The sequence below is a fragment of the Oxyura jamaicensis genome, chromosome 6, assembly GCF_011077185.1.
Source record: "Oxyura jamaicensis isolate SHBP4307 breed ruddy duck chromosome 6, BPBGC_Ojam_1.0, whole genome shotgun sequence".
Lineage (NCBI taxonomy): Eukaryota > Metazoa > Chordata > Aves > Anseriformes > Anatidae > Oxyura > Oxyura jamaicensis.
The window spans coordinates 3,976,997-4,003,751 of record NC_048898.1 but is presented as its reverse complement, the minus strand read 5'-3'; the positions used below and the strand labels follow the sequence as shown (position 1 = coordinate 4,003,751).

Below are 26,755 nucleotides of genomic sequence, written 5' to 3'. Positions count from 1 at the left end.
TTCTGGAATAAATTACCCTCTGCGGACAACTGCAGTGTAATACCTGTTTTTAAAATTTTGCTCTTGACCCTTCCTTCTGACAGATCACACTGCCACAGCACTTTTGAGTAAAACAACTGGCAAAGCAGTATGTTTTGCAGATGAATCACAAGTGTTATTTGTACTTGCTATGGTAGTAAGACGAACTATTTAGAGAGCTATTGTGAAATACCAACCAGTCTTTCGAGTTAACTGCATTATAACCCCTTTAGAAACAATGATCATCAACCAGCGTCAAAGTTATCAGCTAACAGCAAAAGTTATTTATATACTTATTTACTATTCTGTATGACGCCAAACCTAAATCTTGATTCCAAAATCCTTCACTGAAAACATTCAAGTCTGAGTTTTCTCCTCAGTGAAAGCAGTGAATTATTTAAGAAACATTATTTAAAGAGACTTGGCAATGCATAATATTTTTCAGAATTCCTATAGCTTTGCCATTTATAGAACAATCAACATCATGAGAGTCATACATTGCAGAGGTGGATTCACACCTGCAGATTTTGTCCTTCTTTTTCTTCTTGTAGTTAACACAAATTTTAAAGAGACGTATTCATCCTATATATTGCACATTTGCATTAAATTGTTTATTATAATGGGCGGAAAAAGCCTCTTACTTTCTCATAAATACAAACACAATCTTCCTCTGTATGAGAGATCACTGCATAATGAATGGAGCACAGCATCCAATAAGAATCCTGAAGTGTTGGCTTCCTTGCATTTTCTACATACTATTTCAAAAATTCCCTCTCATCAAATGTGTTCCATAGCATTTTCCTTACTGTTATCCCATATTTCAATTACAGCACTTGGTCTCATTTACAGTATCTGTAGAACATGTAGGGATCATCCAAAATCAAAGCTGTAAATGACAATCTATATCTTAAAGTACTGGTATTGATTAATATTACTATATAAAGTGCAGTAATTAATATGATAGACTTACACCCCAGTGCACTATTTATTATCATTGACTTCCATATAAGTGTTTAGCTTACAAGTCAAGATTTTCCTGTGTGTCAGCATTATGCACTCAGCATGGTATCTAATAATCCAGATGTACTCCTTCTGTTTCATCCAGTACATCATTCATCACCAACAATACAAAAATCTAGAATCAGAATGCAGTTGGTGATTTTGCTGTTGCAGAGAACAGAACACATTAGCCTTCAGTCTTCTATAGCTATGATAATCATGCAGTTTTGATAGAAATACAGATAAGATTTTGCTAAGATTCTAGCTTCACTTCTGATCAAGCACATGCAATAACAAGCTGTCATTTTTACCAGAAATAACACCATACCTGTCATTTATGCAGATGGTAGTATGTTAGATTGCCAGGTGAAATTTCATCAGCACTCGAAGTGCTGGAAAAAATGTTGTTCAGTCATTCCAAATGTCTTAAAGTCAGATTTGCTCAGTTCTTTCAAACAGATGATACACTAAATGAGGACTGGTTTATCCAATCACAGGAAGACGTTAGGACAAATCCCAAAATAAGGGAGACTTAACCCATTTTCTTCCTTAGCCTCAAGACAGTCTAATGTACAACTCTTAACTCCCAGAAGGACCGCATGACTCCGTGCCAGTGGGTACAGTGAATGGTTGGTGCTGTCCCAGCTTGCACAGATCATTAACTGTTTTTTAGCAGCAGCACAGAGATCTGGAAATTCCACCTTTCAGAACAGCTCTCTGACCATGAGACATGAGTCCCTCTCTTGCCTTTTCCAGCTCAGTGAATAAAAAATAAGAATTTGAGGCAGCATGGAACAGGCCCTCCTTTAGCAGGACTTTTCAAGAGCATTTCAGCTCTAATGATTATGGTTGTCTGAGAAAGCTGTTAGAATTCTTTCTTTCACTTTGTGCTGGAGAAAAGAGGTAGGGACAGGTTGAGAAAGAAGGAGAATCCACTCTTCTGCCTAGGAACTAGGACAAATACCTAGGTCTCAGTCCTTGCTCTAGTGGATGCTTAACTATTTACACACAGAGAAAGAGAACAAGGACAGAACTTCCCACTCATCTCCACCTCCACAACACTGTATTAGAATGGAGCTTAGAGCTTCCTCTTGGAGACTGAGTTTGAAATCCTATGAGACAAAGCATCCAAGTCTCATAAGCTGCTTGAGTGTCCAGGTCACTGCACTCTTTGATGAACAGAGAGCACGTTTCCAATTCCCCAGTCCATCAGGCCTCTCACCTTCCCTGCAAGTAATACATCTTCATAACATTCATTCAGAATATGCCACGTAGAAGCAAAAGTTAGTGTGGGAAGAAAAGGACAGACATAGAATCTAAAGAATAAATATATAAATTTGTAATGAAAAGTGATTTTTTAAAATTTCTAATTGAAAACATTAACAGGCTTCACATCAATGGGACTATAAATAGAGGAAATTATGCTTTACAGGCAAATCTTAGAAACTAAAGGCATTATTCCCTTAAATCTTTGCTATACAAATAATATCAAACAGAAAATTGAGGTAATTAAACCTCAAAATCCTGTGCAGTAACAGAATTAAAGCAATTAACTATGTAATAATAAAAGAAGGGAAGAAGTAAGTACCTAGGCCTGTTTAACATCTTTTTTCAATACGAATTATAAATTGTGCCCACATATGTGTGTCATTTACTATGAAGAATAGCATGTGGCAATGCTCATTGGTTGTGTCTTATGTAAGACCCAGATAGCAGCACGGTCACTGCCTTATTTTTAGGACAAAGAGAAAAAAACACAGCTGTTTAGAGAATTATGCCATTATTCACAGCCCTCAAATTAATATTCTTTACTTTTGCTAGTATATACTGTACAATAAATTTGAGAGCAGAAGAAATGCAGGGTTTGTCCAAAAGCTTTTAGAACATCAGAGACCATGGTCTGTAGAGCCATCTGCAGAACCCAACTCACCACACAGACCATATCATCACTAATACCTCAACAGTGATAAAACACAATCATCTTCTTGCAGTTCCTGTACTAAGTCAGCCTCAGAAAGGTCCTAAGAATCAATAAGTCTATTTCGCCGAGCACAATAATTACACTTAATTCGACCACTCCATAAAGCTTGCTCAAAGAGAAGCTTCATATCGTATCCCAAAGTCAGCAAATGTAGATAATTTTGAACCACAGATGGGAATTAAACCCCAAGGAGTCCTCATGGAAGTTTGCTCTGAACTAGAAATGAAAGAGATTTAAGAACCCATCCAAGACAAGTTAGAAGATCTTAGTATTAATAGGTATAAATTCTCAATAATCATAGTAATGAGTCTTTGAACAGTCACTTGCAGATGCCTTCTCAAAACCTAGATCTAAACAACAAAGTACAAATAAGTTTTCTTCTGGTAAGGATCCTGGCTTGCAGAACTCACCGCCTAGGAGAGAAAACCTGAGCTCCTCATGCTGTTGCACATGCTCCTGAGCCATTCACTCCAGCTAAGGTTGTGGAGTTAGAGATACAAACATCATTTCTTTTCTCTTCTGTTTTCCTCTTGCTCAGTCACTTTGAGCTGAACTGTATTTTGAGTATCATCTATTGCGTACCACAAATGACTTCCTAGTCTCTTCAACAGCTTGGTGTTTACATATGGATAGCATGATATTCAGGCCTTGTGCTATATAAGAGGCTCAAAATAATTCATTTGCAAGAAATAAGTTACTTCCCTGCTATCTCTGCATGGGACATGATATATGAAGAAAAGCAAGAAAAGCATGCATATCAGATCTGTGGTACTTTTAGCCTGATTCCGGAGGAGTGGTGTGGGGGTAGAGAGAAAGAATCCAAACTACACAGAAGACTTCAGTCAGAGTAGTCTAGATCAGACTTTAAAGCCAGGGAGTTAGAAATAGACACAGCTTAGAAACAGACACTGAGATGAAATAAAGATAAACTTAGATAAACTGCTAACTGGATTTAGAATAACTCTGCCAAATAGCCAATCTAGTAGAAGTTACAACACTGGGATTAAACTGGGAAACTTGTCCGGAGTTGGCAATGAGTGGTGATCAGAATAATGTTTTTATATGGTATATGAGAAGCAACACTCAACTAAAGTTCCTCTAACCATTATGATTGTGGTAATTTCCATGGCTTCTAGTCTGTAAAAATAGCATGTTCCAGAAAAGTTGCCAAAATGCAGCTGTCCCCCTACATATTTGACCCAGAAACAGAGCTCGAGCCTTTGTACTCTTTGCCTTAGTCTCCTCAGCATGCCGAACTCCAGCCTAGTTTTAACATCATACCCAGCAATCAAATTGACTTGTTCTTTGTGTGACACTTTACGAAATACTTGTCTGAAACACAACCACAAACACTTTGCCCTATTCCACTTATGTAATTACATTCAGAAATAGTTTTTATGGCTTACGTGATAAAAACAGTTCTTCAGAAAGCCATATTAACAAATATTTTCTGTTCTTGCTAATCCTAGAAGGACATCTACCAACCAAGAAAAATCTCCAAGATTATATTCTCTGTAAGACTGTATTTCCCCTTATGTCAGAGATTTCCATTTTTCATAAGAAGTGTGGTATAACACCTTCAATCTATGAAAGTTGGTGTTAGAATTTTTATAGCAATGTTAATTAAGTCTTGTTGATTTGTGTGTAAACTTAAATAAATATATATATATATACACACTAATCACATTTAAAGAGCTAAGATTAAAGTATAAACACAACACACAGGCAAAACTTCTGGGCCATGGGAAAGCTAACTTCAATATTTTCCTAACATGCATTAAGTCCAGCTAAAAACTGTACACAACTAAGATGGTCTAGTGGCAGATTTGTGTACTGCTATAAAAGAATGATGTTAGTTGTTGGTAAGGCTCACAGGGCAGTAAATAACTGATCTGCCCTCTTCTTGATTTTGCATGTTTGTCTTCTATGTGAGAGAAGACAGGCCCTCTGCTTTTGCTACCTTTGTTCTTAATTAGGTTGCACTTAACAACTAAAAGGTTATTGACTTTTGCAAAAGCCCTCTTCCAATTTTTAGTCTTCTAGACTACTGCTTTTTTTAGTAGTCTTCTAGACTATTGCATTCATTTTATTCTCATCTGAGTTCAGACTTGCCCTTCTGGAGTATAAAGTTGTCATGGATTTACTGTATTTAGTTTTTGAGGTAATTAAGTTGTGGATCACCTCACCTGCTCTGTCCATCAGCTCTGTTGCCCTGTAAACACTTGAAAAATGGCTTATCTTCACAAAGGGAATAACTGCTAAAAAGTGCTCAGATACGACAAATGAGAAACACACATGCAAAGCAGCGTATTTAACTTTATAAGTTAAAGTCATAAGACCATTATCCAGAAATAATTACATTATTTTTGAGAAGTTCCTTACACAAAAAGCAGCAACATGTTTAGACAGGCAGAAATGAGAATCTGTACCACATTTGCTATACTGTCCTGACCTTTTATCACATTACGATTCATTAAATGAATGAAAGGAAGGGAAGGGAAGAGATTACCCCTAAATTAATTAGTCTTTAATGAGCCTCCACATTTCCAAAGGCCACACAACATGTGAAATCACTGAAAATAATTTAATTCTAAGAAGAATTATATATAGTATAGCCAGGTCCTATTGGAAAACTCAGAGACTCGAGATAATCCTTTCTGAGCAGGTGCAATTTTTTTGCCACAGATTTTGCTTTCTGTTGTCAAAAACTACCTAAAACAACAAGAAGGAAACTATTAAAAGCTTTCAATGAAGTGGAAGGAAAACCAAACTCCAAATATGTTCTTCAGTACATCGGTCACCACAAATCATTTACGTTTGAATTCCTTAATTTATGGTAGATTCTAGAAACAAAATATGACTGCAGTACCTTTTGGTGACAGGGATATTTCTTAAAGCAGATACTCCCAGATTTTTACTTGATTCTTCCTAAAAATACACACGCCTTTTCTCAATGTCAAGGCTAAAAGACTGCTTAACTTTCCCCTTAGGACACTATAACCAATATAACTGCTACAAGCATTGGTTGGTTAGAAATCAGAGAATCTCTGGTTCTGCGCTGGCTTAACTGATATTAGAATTTCATCTATTAAAGTGATTTGCTGAGACATGCTGTGAGAAACAAAAAAAGCTCAACAGGATTAAACTTTATAAGGCTGCTTGCTGATCACCAGCTGCTGGCCAGCCCCCAGAGCAAACAAAAGCCTACAAGGAAAGTGGACAGTTCCATCTAGCGGCCGACTCTCTCCCTTTGGTGCATGTCTTGCACACTTCTACAGATGTGCAAACTCAAAAATTCCCTCTTGGCAAAGCTGTACTCGCAGTGGTATATTTGAAGAGAGTATCAGCAACAGCCAGTCCCTGTCGGAGTGGAGAGTGTTACGGGTAAGGAAGGTATCTTGAAGGTGGGATCCAGCAACCGGAGCTCCCTGTGAACACTGTTACACGGCAATTACAGACAGTGCTCCAAAGCTGTGTGGAAGGAACAGCCCTGCAGCATCAGAGAAACAGGGATGAGTGGAAGGAGGGCTCAGTTTCCAGCAAAACCAGTTCTTTTACAAAGTACTTTTTTCCCTGCCCTGAACTGTCTTTTCCTACCATAGCCAACGTTAGTAGAGCAGACCTTACAACAACCCCCCCTAAAAGAAAGATTTTAGGTTGGGAGTGTTAAACAACATCTACCATTACAGTACCAAAATGGTTATTATTATAGCATTTATTCCACCACAGCAATTTTCAACTTTTTTTTTTATTTGGCTTTGTGGCTGTCATGTTAATCCTTTCCATTTCTCACGCTGAGCCCTAGACCCCATTTCCTCAGAAATCCCCTGCAACCTCTCAACCTTTGGCCACTTCTGTCCCCATGGACTCCTGAAGAATTCAAAGACTTCTTTAGCTAACATTTTGTGATGTTTCTCAACTTTTGCTTCTTGATACTTGGAAACTATTGGTCAAAAGCACAATCACAAGTATGACGGAGTGGCTAAATAATCAGGGATATACTTCTCATAATTTGGAATCTTTGATGATTCTTTAATCAATTCTTAAAAACAGAAAAAAAAAAAAAAATATCATAACAGCAATATCTGACAGCATAAAGTGAGATCCTAAAAATCCATGCTTGCTGCGGGAATAGAAGAAAACAGAAGCCTGCTCTCAGAAACGTCAGACAATAGAAGCCAAAATACAAGCTCTGGACTCACAAACTGCACAGAATCAGGTCTAAACAAAGGAATGTGGTTATTGCTAAAGGCCTACATATGGTAGTAACTTCTCCACAGGTCATTTTTAATTACTTAAGTAAGATACTCCTGCAGCTATTCAGGTGTATCTGTATTGCTTTACCACGCCCAGGATAAATACAGGTTTGGCGTCAAAACCTGAAGGTGGCTGTTGGCGTGAAGCTTCACATGTTACAGCAGGAGACATTTGGTCAAATGTTTCTTGGTCTTGACAAAAGGCATCCTCATGCAGAACAGTGCTCAGCTAAGTAACGAGAGGCTTCTACCTGATATCAGGGCATTATGGAGGAGGCTCCTAATAACATCATACTACAATGAAATGGTCGTTTATGCAGGGATATAATGGTATTCCATCTATTTAATCTTCTAAGGGTTTTAATGCGCTTGTGTGTCACTTTTTTTTTATTTTTTGCTGCCTTTGAAAACATTCAGTTTCATCAGTAAAATTGTGCAGACTTCATATGCAGTGAGAATCTGTTCCTGCAGACCAAATTCAGATTGTTTCAGGAAGTCCTAGTTTGCATTTTTTTTTTTTATTTTCACTCATTTTAGCATTAGTCTAAAAGTGCAAATGACTGCAAATACCAGAGAACATGACTCATCTGGCTCAGAGTCGTGCCTCTCTCACTCTGCAGGAATACAGGATTTCAAGCTTTGAGCAGAGGCTGATGAACGAAATAGAATTTCGCCTTGAACGCACCCCAGTGGATGAATCAGATGATGAAGTGCAACATGAGGAAATCCCTACAGGCAAATACATAGCACCCATCTTTGATAAGAGACTCAAGCATTTCCGGGTAATGGAAGGATCTCCTATCACATTCACTTGCAAAATTGTTGGAATACCTGTTCCCAAGGTAGGTCATTCTCACTGATTGTTAGCTGTGGAGGAATAAAAATGAACTACCTGCTATTTCTTATACAGCCCTCTGGCAAGTCGCATTCTGAAGAACATAATTCTGTGGAGAGCGCTTTAAAACAAATTATTTCCCCCCAACTTGCTCAAATAACAATACCTGCTGTTGAGCATGTATCAGGCTTTGCTGTGTGGTATGGACTGCATTGCAACCACTAAGAAAAACAGGAAGTCCTAACAAAACAAAACAAATTAACTTCTCAGAAAGATGAGAGTTGGTCTGAGATAACCAATAAAGTTTCTACAGCCAAGAAAACAGAACCTGTCAATTTCAGCTGTGCAAAGGAGACATATTGTTTTCTCAGTTCAGCCTGGAATCATTCTATTTCACATTGTAAACCACCTGTAAATTTTATGGTGTTCTAAAATTTATACAAGCAACTTGTTAACTTCTGGTGTGTTCTTACTTACATTTTTTATAGTTGCTATTTGATTACAGAGCAAGAGTAAGTCACTTCTTTTTTCTGATCAGGTATACTGGTTTAAGGATGGCAAGCAGATTTCAAAGAAAAACTCACATTTCAAAATGAGCAGAGAGGGAGATGGAACATGTTCTTTACATATTGAAACTTCTACTAATGATGATGATGGAAACTATACCATTATGGCTGCAAACCCACAAGTAAGGTGTTTTATTTTCCTCTATAAATAAAAAGCTTTTTTTTTTTTTTTTTTTTTTTTTGGTCTTTATATAATATGTGTCAATAGTAACAAAGATCAGGCCACCTAGTCCAGCTTTGAGTGGTGACTATCAAAAATCAGATGCTTCAGAGGATAGGAGAGAGAAATATAATGCAGAATGATGAAACTACTCCCCTGTTCTTACTCACCTCAGTCACAATCATTAAGGATATCCTTTTCACATTAGTAACCCTTGCCCTATCTTCTGAAACCCTGCCTGTTGTAGACAGCTATCTTTTGAGATACAATGACAAGGCAGACATCATATTTCAGGCAGGAAGAATAGAGAAAGGGAAACCAATAGGTACCTCAAATTTGAAAGCACTAACAAACACAATTATTCTTTATCTAGCCTGCAAAAAACGTGCATCTACAAATAGTCTTGTCCCCTAATCACTCTATTAGTGATTAGCTAGCTAGTCAGTCTGCTAGCTAGTCTGCTAGCTTAGCTGTTTATTTAGTTGTACAGTCAACTAGATGAGGCAAGTTTTCCAGTTGAAATTTTCACTTTTTTTCTGAATTATACTTCAGCCAAATACTCAGTTTCCATGTGGTAGCACAAACAACAACTATGCTAATACAAATACAGCAGCAGACAGTACCTGTGGAGACACAGTAGCAGGAATGAACAAGCAGGACAGATACTGAGCTGGTTTATATAGCGCTGCTGCAAAATGCATTGCCACAGCCTTGAAGAGTTTGAGAAACACTGGTCTAGACATACAAAGAAACACCTTCCTCACCTGCACTCCACCACACACTAAAAGCAGTTGCTTCTAAAAAGTAGTTACACTTACTTCACTTACATAACAAAAACAAATCCTAATTCATTGTAGATGTTAAATATTTATACTTTACAGTTAAATGAACTATTAACCAACTAGTAATTTTGTTTCCATTGTGATTTGCAGGGAAGAGTCAGTTGTTCAGGCCACCTGATGGTTCAGAGTATCCCTGTTCGGGGCCGAATATCAACAATTCAGCCTCACAGGTAAAAGAAAAACAAACCCTTCACACTCTCCTTACACTTCTTATTGAAGGCATTCAAAATAACCGGCAGCTATACTTCAGCATACTCTCCACTTCAGTTCTCAACCATTAAATGGAAATAACAGCAGCATATACCTTCCAACAAGTCGCTTCTAGAGTGTAATGTTTTTGAAAGTCATCTTTAGATGCAGGGAAGCTTAAATGTAAAGTATTATTTCACTTGTTTTAGTAGAGTTAGAGGAAAAGAATGGATTAGCATGATGAAATTCAGCCAAAAAAAAAAAAAAAAAAAAGCAAAAAGAAATAAAGGGCAGCTTGGGAATCCAATTATACTACCTGATATAGTTCATTTGATAATCTAAATGGAAAACATGCAATTAAATCATAGAATCATAATTACAATGTAAATTACAATGTAAATCAGTGGATTTCTTTCTACCCTTTTATTTTTATTTAGCTCAAACTATCTGTTCCTACTTTTCTGCAATTTCTTTCTTTACTCAGCATTAAAAAAAGTAAAAGAATTTGGCTTCCAAACATACACATGGAATTTTTGTCTTGCAGAACACGATCCCGGGTACCAGAGGGAGACAGAGAAGCAGTTCAAGAACGTTTTTTCAGGCCCTATTTTCTACAGGCTCCAGGTGATATGGTAGCACATGAAGGGCGACTTTGTAGATTGGATTGTAAGGTATTAACAGTTTCTTCAGTTCTTCTCTCTATTCATATCTGTGTATATGTAGGTGTTTTCACGTTTTTATTGCTTGCATGAACACTTTCTGTTAAAGTTTTAATGCTTCATTTTTAAAAATTATTTTAAAAATTATTGCTTATTGCCATTCTCTCTGAGTGGATTCAGGGGACTTCTGTACAACACTTGCTGTATGGCATGAAGAACATAAAGAACACAACCCCGAAAATAGAAGGCTCACTTACGGGGTTGTTCAAATTACTAAATACATTCACCATGTCCTCACCAGTCCAAACTCCAAAAGTTCATCTGGGAATGACAGGTCTTCCTGCTGCATTATCAGATTCTTGAACTTAATCTATAATAGCTCAAAATCATGAGAGAATGAGCATGTTGTATTCTGATCAAACTAGCATTTCCATTGTATTGGACTGAATTACTGAAGATTAGTACTCCCTAAAAAGAAGGAATAGAGCCAGCTCATTTTATGCTTCCCTAACACGCACAGATGCTGAAGAATGACAATTTATAGATTAAAATCCCAAATAACAGAGTTGTCAGAAATGAGAGCACACACATAGTGAGCTTCCTGTTATTGAACAGCATTAAGAACCTCATGTTCTCCAATATATTTTGGTAGCTGTTCTATGTCCCCGTAGTACAGACAGAAAGGTGGTAGTGCTGACACTGACCTCTTCGATGCTCCAGAATGTCTCCTACCCTGAACAGAGTAGAAGCTTTGGAGCAGATGTAAATGCTTCCCTGAAGATGAGTAAGATTGATTACTACTTAATTTACAACATAAAGTTTGCTAGGGAGCATGCCAAAGAATTTGACTATTCTTAGCTCTGCTGTCCTAGCAGAGCTTGAGAAGTCTTAGAGCATGTCTGGTATTACACAAACCTGGAAGAAAGCAGATCTTTGTTCAGGCAAGTTCCACTTCCCTCTTTCTCTGGTTTGTAGAATAGTGTTTGGAAAGGAATATTTTGGAGATGAGTAAGTACTTCTATCCAGTGGAAAGATCTTTCAGAGTATAATAGTCTAATAACCTTTCTATAAAATATATATCTTGTGATAAAGCATATAAGTTTAACAGCTACAAAGAAGTATATAATTCTTCATCAAAATTTCTGAAATACAAAGTCATTTCTATAGAACACTTTTTTAAATGTCTGTTAAACTCAGTAGTTTTGATTTATAATCATCACTGAAAAAAAAAATGTCAGATTATTAGAAGCCTTCTGTGAAACTGATTATATAATCAAGCTTTGTCCTTTCTGACTAAGAAAAATGTAAATATTTCATGTATTTGTTTCTCTTGGTATTTGTTTTTTTCTGTTTTGATCATTTTTGGAACTAATCAGTAAAATAAACAACCCAGAAGCTGATATTATTCAGATGATATCTGAAGAAAGGCTTACCTATGAATTTACTAAAATCCAGTTGTCAGTTTGACATTTGCCTCTGGCTGTTTCACTTTCTGTTAGGTGAGTGGGTTACCAACGCCAGACCTGACGTGGCTTCTGAATGGCAAACCCGTGTTACCAGACGGCACCCACAAGATGCTGGTCAGAGAGACTGGAGTTCACTCTCTGCTCATTGATCCTCTCTCACAAAATGATGCCGGAACTTATACTTGCCTTGCCACTAATAGAGCAGGACAAAATTCATTTACTCTGGAGCTGACTGTTGTAGGTAAGAATCACTGAAAAACTAGTCAGAGTGCTGTAGTTATTTACATGCATTTCTCCAGAAATATCTCACTTAGTTTTCCTACAGACAGGTATAAGTAAATAGTTAATTCACTGATAGCAGTTATAGTTCAATGGCTATAACACTCATTTGATGGACCTGGTGCTCAGCTGAGAGGTGCAGTCCTGTTACTAGCAGAGGCCTTTAAGAATTCTGAATCATCATCATGCTATTTCTCTTGTCTTAGCAAAATTACATCCTTAATTTTCTCCCCAGAATTTGTAGGGTTTGAATTCATAAAATATGCTGAGGTTTCCTAGATGCCAGTTCCAATTTCATTGATTAAAAAAAAAAAAAAAAAAAAAAAAAGTATTTTGAATAAAACAAATACAAATATGAATAATGTTCTTTATCAAAGTCTTGCAAGATGCAAGCTGTTGAAATCCACTGATCTGGCATTAATTTCCTGCTATAGTAGTAGGTTTACACCCATGCATACATATATGCATGCATTCTTTAATGCATATTTTTTGCTGTACATTCTCTTATAGGAACCGCATCACGGCATTTTACCTTCCTTCCAATATCTCATAAAAAATTTACAACCTATTTTGATATTACAAGAATCATTTTTGTTTGCATTCTTCCCTATTGTTCAATGACAAACAAAGAAAAAAATAGTTTGGTATTCAATCCTTCTTCTTCTTTTTCCAGCAAAGGAAGTAAAAAAAGCCCCCATGTTTCTGGAGAAGCTTCAGAACTGTGGTGTTCCAGAAGGGTACCCGGTCAGATTAGAGTGCAGGGTTGTGGGAATGCCACCTCCCATATTTTACTGGAAGAAGGATAATGAAACCATCCCATCAAACAGAGAGAGGATGAGGTACTGTACCATCATACCCATACTAGGAATTTCTTACAGCTGGAGCAATTGTTTCACTGAAAAGCTGTGCAATTAATACAGATGGTGTTCTTAAAACTATTTCTTCCACATAAAGTTTTAAAATGCTGGCTTCACTGTCAGGTGAACAAGCATGGTTCAGAATAAAGGCATGGAACATAACATGCCACTGCTTCAGAGAACAGGGATAAACCTTTCAGGTCACAGGCCTAATAAACATCCTGTAATCAAAGACACTGTTATGGTATTTTTTGTGTGTTTTAGCAGCTTGTTCTCTCTTTAAACTTTTTTTTTTCCCCTTCTGTTTAGCTCTAACTAAAGATGAATTCAAACAGTTCAAACTCAGAACAGTTAGAAGATGCTTCTGAATGTCACAGAGCATGGAAAAACAGAGAGCTTAGCACATCAGATACAGAGGCAGATAAAGTTTGGTCACAAGCACAGGCAAATACTTTGCTTATAAAATGCAACATGGATTGGATTCAGCTCTTCCATTCAAATACAACACCATTTTTTATTTTTTGAAAAAGAAAAACTGATGAAATAATGTATGTGACTGAAAAAGCATGTTTGTTTTGTTTTGAAGTTTATACCTTGATATAAATCTGATTTTTAGTATTTTACTTTACTTGGCTCCAACTATTGATCTGATGCAGTCATTGGCTCTCTGCCATCAGCTTCAAAAAGCACCATTTTCACATGCATACACTGAAGGCTACCTGTAAAGAGAACTGGCTCAGCAGCAGCACTTGCTATGAATGGAAACTTTATTTGATAAAGTCCCGTCCGCCCCTTGCAGGAATGTCAAAACCCAAGCCTTCAACTGGCTCCACACAGATCCATTTGTGCAATGAACATTTTCCTTGCTTTTCCCTATCTCACCTATTATTTTCCTGCTGGGAAGAGACCAAGAGATGTTTTCTGTATCATGACATGGACATGCATTAGCTTCTATGTTTCTGTGTCACCAGCATAAGGCAAATTATGTACTGCAGATAGCAAAGGCTGAATGTTCCCTTTTAGATTTAGGGGCACAAAATGTCCTCTTGTCTTGAAATTTTGTGGTTTGATGTTTCATTCCGGTTCGTATGGAAGCAAAATGTCAGTTTTCAGAACATCCTGCAACTCCAAGTATTCTGATGTGCTCATCTCACACTTGTTTCTTTTTAGTGAGGGAAATGCTTGGGTTGATAAAAACAACCAGCTACAGCCTAGAGAACAGAGGAGCCTCAGTTCTCTGATAAACTACTGAATAGTTTTTCCTTCAACTTGTGGCCAGAAAGCCTTGGATTGCTGAAAAGCAAAGGAAGAGGAGGGAACAATGAAACAGGTTTCATTTACAGTGTTCAAATGAATCTTCATGATTTTGCCACTCACGCATTTTTCTCATGTCTGAAAAACATGGGTGCCATGAGAAAGCTTCTGACAGGGTCTGATTACTGTTGTGAAAAATACCCCAAGTTTGTACAAATGCTATTCTTCCAGCTCCTGATCCAGGAGAAAACACTCTGCAGTAGCTTTGCACAGGTTTAGTTCATTAGACTTCAGTAAGCAATTGCAATATTAACACATACAGAACAAAAGTTCAGCTTACAGTGTCACACCATGGCTTTGCACAGCTGAGAGGACCAAGAATAGGTTTCAGCAACTCAGATCATTGGGGCCATACTGAAAGCAAGCCTATTAAGGTCTTGGTATGCTACCTCTTTGAGAATAGAAGTTATGGTGTATTTGTTTCATAGTGAACACACATACTGTAGAATCTCAAAGCTGACGTGCTCTTGAGAAATTCTAACTCAAAAACACTTATTTTCCCAGCATGCACCAAGATACCACTGGGTACGTCTGCCTTCTGATTCAGCCTGCCAAGAAAGCCGATGCGGGCTGGTATACCTTGTCTGCAAAAAATGAAGCTGGTATTGTCTCTTGTACGGCTAGACTTGACATATATGGTAGGTATCAACTATTCAGTAAAACAAATCAGTATTTTCTTTGACAGGTCCCAGCCCTCATCCAATTCTTAGTCCTTAAATTGCCAGTTTTTGAATTGATAAGACTCTATAGTTACCACATGATTTCATTTTAATATGGCCACCAGGAGGAGGCAGAATGATACCGTTAAACAACCAGATTCACTCTCCCACATCAGTTTAGAGGTGGGTAAAGAGAAAAAAAGAGGAGTTTTGCACAGTATTCTCCACTCCTGTTTTCTGCTTTCCACCTCCCTAAGCACGTAAACATACAATGAATGCATATTCAAATTGAACCTTAACTCCGTTCCCTCTGACACACACACAGCAGTGCTACAGCACTGACCCGAGATGGAACAATACATTGCACACCAGAAAATAGACCCCTTCTTCCAGGCACCACGTGTGATGCAAACTCTGCCTATCTAATGCAGGCTAGCTCAGAGGATAATGTGTTGGTCCAGGACTCAGAAGGCCCAAACCTAGTTCAAGAACTATGGCACGTCATTTAATTTCTCCTTATCTATGCAGGATGTATGTATTAGTTAAGGCAATTTATCTAGATCCCCCCAAAAAGAGAGAATACCTCGATTACTTAAGCAGTAATGTAAAAAAATAATAATAAAAATAATTTAAAAACATGGCACAAACTATGGGGTTATATCCATACCCTTAAAGGGAAAATACAGTTTTCAACCTTGTATTTCTCACTTAAACAATAAAAACCACTTAGTATCAGGGATAACTACAAGTCACCCACACATCTGTGAGTTTTCTGCCACCTTGTGGTGATACAGACAACAGAAACGTAATGTTCAAGACAGGGCTGGTGAGAGGCTGGTTCAAAACAGAACACACAAAATGAGAAATAATTCCTTAGGTGTCTAAGTGTGGCAAGATGGACATTAAATTTTCATATGAAGGATGCAAGCTACAAGCCAGAAAATGAAGGGAAGTAAGAAATGCCTCCTGATTCAAGACTTATTTTCTAGAGTCTGCAAGTCTTGTACGCCAAAGGGAGTAACAGAAACCACTTTTCTTTGTGCAGTTTCAAATGAGTGGGGAGTGAAAGTTTGGTCTTGAATTTGTGACTCCATGCGTAAAGAAAAAACTACAGTAATGAGAGCATGGCTCAAATGCAAACATGTCAGGGGCTGCTAAAAAATAATAATAATAAAAGAGGCTCTTTTTTCAAAAATTTCCAGTAAGACAGGGTCAAAATTCAGCATGGAAAGATAATAAACATTTCCTATCAATGTTTAATATGCAGATTATATGTCTCCCACACTAAACTATTCTCAGACTATTGTAGCCTGAACTTGTACTTTTTCTTTTTAATTACTAGTGGGATTGGAACTAGAAGAGCTTTAAAGGTCCCTTCCAACCCAAATCATTCTGTGATTCTATGCCTGTCAAGTTTGAGTGCAGACCTGGAGGTTTTATATGGATAAATAAAGGTTAAGATAATACTAATTTCCCCTTTGTAAAATATTTTAAGAATTATAGCTGTTAATTATCATGTAATAGCCCAATGTTCTCACAAAATTGTAATAGTATTTTCTTATATGGGAACATGTTGCATCTTACTTCTAAATTATTAAATATTTAACTTTGGGTTCTATAAGTTAATATAATTACATTTCATTCAGTATATTATAAAAAATTCTCCGAAACATTACTAATTGTAAATAGTAGAGAAAAATCACAATGTAATCACTTACTGAAAAAAAAATCCTCCAGAGGGTGGAACAGTACAAAATCAGAGTTATGTTCACTTTGTTCATCTCTGTTAACACTACAGTATGTCTTTTCTTTTAATTGCAAGAGCTTTGGAGAAGGCTCCAAAGATTAAATGATTAAATTTTGGACTTACTGAAATCCATGTAAGTGTTGCCATTGAATTGTACAGGGATGGAATTCCATCAATACTGCAATAAAAGCACTCATCTCATGAATTATATGGATGATAATTTGTGAAGGAACATACCCTAAAACGGGAAACAAAATGCTGTGCTCTCTTCAGGGATGTTGGAAACAACTTTTCATTTGTGTACATTGGCTTCTGTTGTTTCATTTTTAACTTAATTAGATGTTTACATAGTCTATTCTGTTTTTGTTGCTTCAGCTCAGTGGCACCATCAAATTGCACAGCCAATAAAGCTTCGACCTGGTGGTGGCCGGTATGCAAACCTTACAGGTCAAGGACTCGAGATTTTTTCTGCCTTCCCAACTACTGAAAGCCCTATGCTGTTTTCATCCCCAACCCAAAAGGTGGTGGAAAGTGAAGAACTTTGAAAAATATAAGCAAACAATGGTTCCAGTTACACCTGCAGAAATACTAGAACTGTGAAAAAAAAATAAAGAGGTACAAGTCAAGATGCCAAGGTTTACAGGCAACCTGTTTGTAATTAAGTGTACTGCTGCTGCAAATTTTGCAAGTAACATATACAAGACTTTTGCATAGTATTTTACTGCAGGATAATTGTGGTATGGAGTGTTGTGCAATAAATTCAGTACTGTGTATTTTGCTAAGAATTACATAGTAAACATAGTTTTCAGCACTTAAAAGCCAATACCACTTGTACTGCTTGAATTAAAGCTACTGTGTTGTAGCAAGCCATGTTAAGGATTGGTGATGTTTAGCTGGAAAACTACCAGTGAAAACATCAACACTACAGTAACAACAATCCTGAATGAGGGTAAACAACATGACTTTGAATGTAATTCTAAAAAAAATGCCAAAAAATCACAAAGCACAAGTAAAAGGGAAAAGATGTAACTCATTTTTATATATGATTATGCCGGATAATTTTAGAATTGTTGAACTCAAGAGTAGATAAGTAGAGCATTTCATGTAGGTACAGCTGTGTACCCTATATATTTATATTTGTGTGTGTGTGTACTCCATGAACTGTGTACTCATGGTGTAATGATTCATAAAGTAAGGTACAGGACACGTGCCTAGGACTCTAACACAGGAAACTAAACTTCCTGTAGTCTGAAGCATGTTCTGTAGAACTCATAGCTGAAAGTATTTTCCAGATGTGCTTCATATTTTTTCTTTACAGTGATAGTGATTCTCTGCCTTTAAACACAGATTATATCAAACTTTTATCTTCAGGGTTTTCAAATATCTATCTCTTTCTCCTCATTTTAATGTGACTGAAAGAAAAGTATCTACCAGCTAGCTTGCTTTTTAACTAAGTGGAAAGGAATCATGATCTGGTAGAATTAAATGATTTCACCATCATTTAGGAAACAATCACAAGTGTGGTGTCTACTATTAAGACAGAGGAAATTCCATTAATACACAAAAAGTTATGAATTCAAGCAACAATTATGTACAAAGGGATAAAAAGCCCTACTGTATCTAATAGTAGTAGCAAATAAGGCAATTTAATGAAGGTGCAACAGAAGGTGCTGAGAACACAACAACTGATTTAAATTCATGTAGCACCTATGCAGCTGTACAGCACTTAGAATCTGGGAATATCTAAGGTGATTTCTTGCACCTTTAAGTTATTGCTATCTCTCATCCTTAGACATTGTTTTCAAGCAGTTCTTGCTTCCTGCTTTCAACATGGCTGAAGTGTATACAACAAAGTCCTGATCAAAGTCACAGAGATGAAAAATTACCAGATACTGTCATTTCAGATCTTATTTGGATTTTTTTCAATACTTAGCATAACTTAAAAATTGCAAATGCAAAGAAAACAATGAGGAGTTATCTTGAGAGCAAACCAACACTAGATATAGCCAGAGACTGAGAAAGCCTCTCAGCCCTTGGTTTCCTACAAAAACAACTTTTGATGTCACTAACTGTTGTTTCCCTAAGGGTTCAGGGGAAGTGACTTTATAGTAGTCTGAGTGGAGACCATATCACAAAACCACCATTACAACTTCAGTGCCTTTGTTAGAAATCTCTGGTTATTCACCCCAGACTGAGCAGACCAGGAAGCTAAGATGTACTCCTATCCTGAATGACAAAACAAGGTACAGTGACTTCAGTGAGAAAGCAGAAATGCCAGTTGTTGCTGATGTTGCATCTCCTCCCTGGCAAACAAAATAAAACTACAAGCTATTAAAAGTGATACACTGATTAAAGTGACATCAGTTATGGGATGCCCAATTTAAGACAAATTGTGGTTCTCCAGGATAGAGAACCCATTGTTCCTCCTATCCGTTTGTTTCTAGGATGGTTTAGGGATTTGAAAGCTAAACCTAGAGTCAGTCAAATTTGGGCAACACAAAATTTAAAGTTTCCCGTGTCAGTAACTTCTCTTGGGAAAATAATACAAGGGAAGTTCTTAGTTTTTGCTTACTTAATCCAGTGCTGTTGGGAAGTGGGAAGAGAGGAAATTAAGACACAAAAGGAAATATTAAACTGCCATCTACAGCCCTGGTCTTCCCATTACTTCCTGACAGAACTGAAAAGTGGATTTTGATCCAAAGTATTCAAAACTGGATGTTGTTCGTCAGGCCTTGCACCTAGTACAGGCTCAGTCGAGCTGTTTTCCTGTCTAGCACTCCATTGTGGCCCCCTTGCCTGACTTTAAGTAAGGGGTTGGACCAGATAACTTCCTATGGTTCCTTCCAACCTAAATCATCCTATACTTCCTAAATTATTTTACTTTCCACTGCCTGTCTGAATATCCTGTATAGATTAAGTTACTGACTGAGTAGAAACTACGAAGCACAAGATTCTCCTTTTTCACTGTGATATATTCCACTAGTCTTGGTACCTGATTTCTTTACACAGTTTAGAAGAAAGGAATAGTAGTACTTATTACTAGCAAATACCTGGCTACCAGTGCTAGAATCATACTTGTTAATATTACTGATGTTAGAAGTGATTCTCACATTTTATAACATCAGACAACATGCCCAAGAACTTGGTACAAATCAAAGGACTATGTGCGCAGAGAAAAGATTTCTTCAATTATTTCATTGAAATATCTCCTGCCTTACATCATTATAACCTGAACAGACAAGCTGAAAGTTAAATGGTACACTATTTTTTAAAATGCACACTCATTTGTTTTTGGAGGTGGGAAAGACAAAAAGCTACACTGAAAGACTTTTCCCAAAAATCTGTACAAGGATTAATCCTTAGTCATTCAACAAGAGGCTCCAGAAGTCCCACTGAGAAATAGGCTACAGAGAGTGGGTCACCAGAATCTGTCAGCTGAACTATAACATTATCTTCATTATGGTATTCACTAGCAAAAGGATCAAAACTTTATCTACTGTACCTCCCTATGTAAAGCATAAGTCATTAGAATTACTTTCAGTGCATCTGACATAAACAAAATCAATATCTGGTCCCAAATGGTCTGTGGTCATTTTTGCTCATTCACTGCTACAGCACATTTCTCTTCTGCATATACTGAGCCCATAAAATAAGTGCATAAAGGAAGCTTATGTGAATGGATGTAAATGCTGTTAATTAGTAATACTGATCTGCTCATCACAAAGAAGATGCACAAATGATGCTTGTCTTGTTGACTGATGGAAAAGCCAAGGGGAAAAATCACTTGTGTAAGCAGAAGAGACAACACTGAGTTTTCACAAAACCTGATGTTTGAGTTCATGTGCCGTGAAGGTATCATACTGTGTCAAGATGCACTAGAGACTATGCAATTGTGCTCTCTTTCTGAACTGCTTGACTTTTCATTGTTTTGTTCAATTGAATAGCTGATTTCACACTTCACACTAACACGGTATTTCATTCCCTTATTCAGGTCACTGAATAAGGTCACTACAACAACAACAATCAATGTTAGCGCATTTACTGAAGTCATTGTTAGCTATTATCTTCCAAAAATCCAGTAAAACACCACAATGTGAAGCATAACATTGTATCAATGAGATACAGAAATGCTTATTTTTGTCAACTTTCAACAACAGGTCATTTCCTGATTCAGAATCCTGTAGGTTTATTTAGTTTCTTGTTCTGTTCCAGTTCTGGTTTTCTATGTGACCAGAGGCACCATATATTTCAAACCATATCAGAAATTACAAATTCCATGTTACAATTTTAGAAGGCTAAAGTATTATTTTGGCTTTAAAATTTTGGTCCACCTTGGTACAGACCCAGTCATCAGCAGCATCATAGAGCAGTCTGCATTGAACTGACAGACTTCTTGCCTTAAAACAGCTGGATTGAGATCATTTGCTTCCATACAGAAGGTGGAGCATACCTTCTGAATGCCTCACGTACACTAACATGAGAAGAGGAGAGCACACTTCAGAATACAAAAAGCCAAGTCTGCAGTCTTTTACTTAATATTTAAACAATTGCCAATTCCAACTGTTTACAGTAATGATAGATACTGCAAAGAAACAAATCTGGAATGAGAATTCCTATAAGAACCATGTTCTTACTGCTACAATGGTAAAAAAGCATTAGTTTCTAGAAAATGTCTGTGTACAAAATGATTAGCAAGATCTAATGAAACATTTTAATTATTAAAGTTTGAAGAAGTGATTCACTGTTAATTACCTTACTATTTCCAATACATAGATGTTCACTTTGAGCCTTAAAATTCTATTTTATAAGTTTTTCTTGATTAAAGTTGATATTTTTTATTTTTTTGATCCAAAGTTATTCTGTATGGGAAAGAAAAATGTTAATATCACTTTTAAAGGACATTTTAAATGCATATAAATGAGAAAAAAAATGCCTGACTGTTTAGTAATGTACTTCCCTTCATCTCACCTGAACTTAAATAAATGCTTCAGAGTTGCATACAAGAGTGTGTCCTTGATGTGTTCAAATAATTGAGAAAGAGTGGAACAAGACCCGAAGTTTCTTCAGAACTTGGCTTTGACAGCCGATGATATTAATGGAATTAGACTTCACATTTTTAGAAGAAAATCATACACCACATCAAGTTAAAGATATCCTAGACATGATTCTAACATACAGTTATGAGATGCAGTTACTATTTTTTTTTATTACTATCAGTTTGCTCTTGTTTTAAATTATGTCTTCTTTATGTGATAACTGCAGCCCCTCCATCAAGTTTTCTCAGGGCAACCAGAGCAAAAGCCAAGGAGTCTTTAGGACAATTTGCATCTTTTAAAGGTCAACAGACTTGTCAGATTACCAGCAATGAGTAGAATTAGTCCCCCAAATCTATGTTTGGGTATATAGTTCTTACAGACTGTCATACCTGAACTCCACGGTGTCTCAAAATTTCTTGTACAATCTGTCTGCCACACTGGGCATCCAACCCCCACTCAACACTCCCTGAAATACCCAGTTACTGGGAATAAACCAAAGCTCCCAGAAGTTTCTTTGTTCGGTAGGCACTGGATAATGTTATACAGAACTTACTTTCTCAACCCTTAGCTGTGTATCCAATACTTAATAAGTGAAAATTGAATGAAGGCCAACCAAGGACACAAACCACACTAAATTTCACTCTTCCTGATAATTGTCTTCAACTTGAATGATTAAGCATATTTTTTGTATAAGGGTCCATTCTCAGACTTTGGAATGTATTTTAAATGAGCAGAGGATGCAAAAGGAACACTTCAAGGAAGCTGGATCTCATATCCCTGACATAGAAAACAACACAGGGGAAAAAAAAAAAAAAAAAAAAAAAGATGTGTTCTATTACATTTGCTGGTCTTGATTTTGTTTTCCCATTTAACCATGTTTCCCTGTTCCTGCATGGCTTGATTTTTAGGTGCATCTATATCTGTTAGGTCTGTTCTTAAGACCATTTCAGCTCAGCTACAGCTCCATGAGCTAAAGCAGCTGCAACATGTTATCATTTCCCCTGAGCAGCAAAAGCTGCTTTTATTAATTCCTTTGTATTTCAAGTCTACTATAGATATATAGAACCATTTATTGCATAATACAAAGAAATCTTGGGCCATATGTGCTACGAATTTAAGTGGAGTTCTCCATTTATATCAGTGTGAAATTACGTTCAGAAACAGACTCTTTAGGATTATATAACCCTTTAGCAGCATGTGACTTTTTTTTAAGAAATAGAAAAAGAATGAAGACATTTTGAAATTTTGAAAAACTGACTATGCACTGTGGACTGTGGGAAGCCACTCAAACATGAACTTCTCTTTATTCTTTGGAGTTACATATGCAGACATCTTAACCAAATCCTATGAAAGTTAAAAATATACTTTGCATGATTAATTCTGTAGAAATGAAAACTGAATTTCAAATTAGAAAAAGATTATATTCAAAATATTAAAATGTATTATTTGGTAGAAAATACATTTTAATATTATACGGGGGGTTGCTTTTTTTTAAAGCAATATCTTCTTGAAATTTAATTAAAGAAGAACACATTTATTTATTTTTTAAAATGCACAAGTAATGGGCGAAATAAGTGTCTGTTACATCTATGCAGAGGACTGTTTCTCCAATGAATACACGTGTCTTTATTTTCAGTACATTTGTTTTTCTGTCTGGATATTTTGGACAGATACAACAGCTGAACATAAGTAGAGGAAAAATAAGCTATTTTGAAGATTCTTATTGAATCTGTAAAATCTAGATAAATCCAATCCTAAATTACAGGAAACTGCATCCGTATTGCTTAACCAAAATAGATGGAAACCTAAGTGCAAGGGTAAGTATTATCATAAGGCAGAAGGATATTTTGGAATATTAAAAATATGATAGGAATTGTTTAATTGCTATTTTTGCCTAGTGAATCACATTGCAATAGGCACTTCAATGAAGATTTCACCAAGGATGTTCTACTTAACAAAGTGTTGGAAACTTAGCTAAATATTTAAACAATCTAACAATATTCATGCTTCTCCATGTGAAGAAGTTGCAATGTCATTGACTTTACAAGACTATAACTAAGGCTAGCAATGTTTTTATTTTTTATAATGTGTACTGCAGCACCATTTAGGAATTCCAGTCAAGAACTGAGCTTTACCCCATATGTGTGTACAGTACAAGATGGACTGTGCCTTATAAATGGGGAGATTGAAGAAAAAAAAAAAAAAAAAAGTTTAAAAATTAGAAATGAATTACAGTTATAAGATTAGCTAATACATATCCGCTGGTAACCTCAATAGTTACAAATAAACCACTGATTTTTAGTTACCAACATACATTTGGGGAACATGTTACCCTAGTTGATAAAACAGGGTGACACAATTCAAGGGATTGTAGAAGAGTACCTGTAACTAGTGTCAAAGAGAAAACCCTGGAATACCGTCTGAGCCTTCTAGAAGACCACAGGTTAGTTTCCTACAGATAGTTCATTAGAACTGTGCACTGAATTTCAATAGTGAAACATGTATGTCTTTAGCATGCAGCAAATATTTAGTGAAGCAAGCATTTCTCATCTTCAGTGTATTCACAATGTGATTCTAGAATTGCTATGTACTGATACTAAAAGTAGAAGTATCTTAGGTCTGCATTGCTGTATAGTGGGACAGAAATCTATGAGCAGACAAAACACAGCCTGTAAGAACACACCAAGCTCTGCCCATCTAAATTTTTCCTTCATTTGGAGACCCACTGGAAGTAAAAATTTATCTAAGTGGAAGGGGCTTCAGATGCCTGCATTATTAAAAGTCTAGTACAGAAAAAGGGTCACTGCTCTTATCTGAGAAGCATCAAACAGCCAGTGGGGAACAAATATGCTGGAGCAACAATCAATCCCAAGCTACATGGTCAAGTTTACCTTTCACATAGTCACTAAAGTATTTGTAAAGGAAAGCTAGGAAAAGAAGCAAATGACTTCCCAAACAGGTCTTGAATTTGAGGAGTCCAAACTAGCATGGAGAGTATCTGCTGTTCACATTGCCTTCAAAAATAATTTTGAATGATTAAATTTCTCCCTGCCCCCATTACACGTCCCTAAAAGCTTTGACAGATAATCAATAGACAGACAGCTATCTATATGCTACAAAGAACTTACTCTGCTACCATAAGTGCTGTAGTAAATTAGAAATCCTAACTTTCAGCTTAACACCGCCTTATCCCAAGAAACAAAAGTACTGCACCGTTATGTAAAAGCACATTTCAGTTGCTAACAGCATTACTAATTATTATTAATAGATTGCACCTCAGTTAAAGAGAATAAAGCATTCACTTCTTCCTCACACAACCAAATCTAAGAGAATGGGGATCATATTATTCAACAACAGAGACTGATGCAATGACTTGATCTACACAGTGTTCACAGTGCATTTTAGGGGTTTGGTTTCAATTCTTAACAATTTTAGGTAATATGACCACACATTTTTGAACTTTTATGTTGGTTTGCTTCTCTTCATGTGAGCTTACTATCATTTAATCACTCACTGCATACTAAACCATTATTTTTGTAATTACTTCTATCATCAGACCACTATCAGTAGACAGTAAATTACAATGCTGCATGAAGGAAACAAAACTGGAAGAGAGATGTGTGTCACATACTTTTACATAACCTACATATAAACTGCAGTCACATCCCACAAACTCAAATTACTTGCCAGTAGTGCAGAAACACATTGGTACTGTTTGTCTATGCTACTCTGGTACGTCTGTTTTTATATTGTATTATCCTTGCCATATAGGGTTAAGAAAGCCATCTTTCACTAAGCCGAGTCTTGCATGATTTATTTGCATTATATTCCTGCTTCAGGATGAAAAACCCACTGCTGTGCAAATAGCGCAAGTGATACAATTTCTGCCCAAAGTTTACAACTAATAAAGTAGTACAAGATGGCACATCATTTAATTATTTGAGGATTGTATTGATTATGTACATAAACTGATCACTTAACAGTAAGTGAAATTCCAACTGTATCAACTTGGGTATGTGATGGACAATAATTAATTCTATTATCTCTCTCTATAAATTTCTGCAAAGAAATCAGCTAACACAACATCAAATTCCCAGAAGTTTGAACCCACATGCACAGAGCCAAAGGACACTTTCTATTTGCCAATAAAGAGCTAATGTAATTCATAATAAGAAAAAGTCCACATTTAAAAAATTACCTCTACTCACTACCACATTTAGAAAGCCTAAAATATATATTAAAAAACACACCAGAATACCAGTGTTTAAGGGAGAAAGTTGCTCAGAACATACGTTGCCTCTTCTATATTTGCTTAACCTAGACCTGAAAGTCTGTCCCAGCAGCTTTCACTCTAGTGACAGTCCAACTTCTGGCTTTGGAAATGTCTGCAGGACAGTGAGCAAGGGCAAAATGTCAGTAGAAGTTCAGAGAGAAGGCAAACGATAAGGTCAGGTCTTTGTATGTAACTGTTCCTGTGGCAGAGTCACCCTCCCCCAAAACAGAGCTTAGTTCTTATTGCTGCTTCTGTTTTTCATTGAAGGATGCTCAATTGTTGAAAATAGCTTCTATCAAAGCTATTCATTTGTCATTTGAAAGAATTCTAAAATATAAGATACGGCAGCAGCCAGCAGGGAACCTGCCAGCCTTCTCTGCTGGAAATCCACTAACAGCTGTTCTGAGACAGCAGCTCCTTTTCTCCTTCTCCCACATGGCTAACACTAGCAAGGGGCTTATTTCTGGAAACTCCCGTCAGCAGCACCAGCAGAAGTACCCTTCAGCTTCACAGTCTGCTGCCATCACAACAGGCATCTGCAGTCAAACTTTTGTGGACTCTACATCCTGCTACAAACACATCTGCTTCTCCAGCTGTCCTGCTCCTTCTCATTTTTTAA

At 36.7% G+C, this 26,755-nt stretch overlaps 1 protein-coding gene across 4 annotated transcripts in view; it reads left to right on the top strand.

Moving 5' to 3' along the window:
- MYPN (myopalladin) overlaps positions 1-21,830 on the top strand; it is a 72,990-nt gene extending 51,160 nt beyond the window's left edge. For all 4 annotated transcript variants that reach the window (XM_035330590.1, XM_035330589.1, XM_035330587.1 and 1 more), the window contains 8 exons: positions 7,875-8,096; positions 8,628-8,777; positions 9,748-9,827; positions 10,391-10,517; positions 12,005-12,212; positions 12,924-13,089; positions 14,926-15,059; positions 17,203-21,830. In XM_035330590.1, the coding sequence (XP_035186481.1) occupies positions 7,875-8,096; positions 8,628-8,777; positions 9,748-9,827; positions 10,391-10,517; positions 12,005-12,212; positions 12,924-13,089; positions 14,926-15,059; positions 17,203-17,372 (1,257 nt within the window). In that variant the 3' untranslated portion in view covers positions 17,373-21,830. The remainder of the gene's footprint in view (positions 1-7,874; positions 8,097-8,627; positions 8,778-9,747; positions 9,828-10,390; positions 10,518-12,004; positions 12,213-12,923; positions 13,090-14,925; positions 15,060-17,202) is intronic.
- The last annotated feature ends 4,925 nt before the right edge of the window (positions 21,831-26,755 follow it).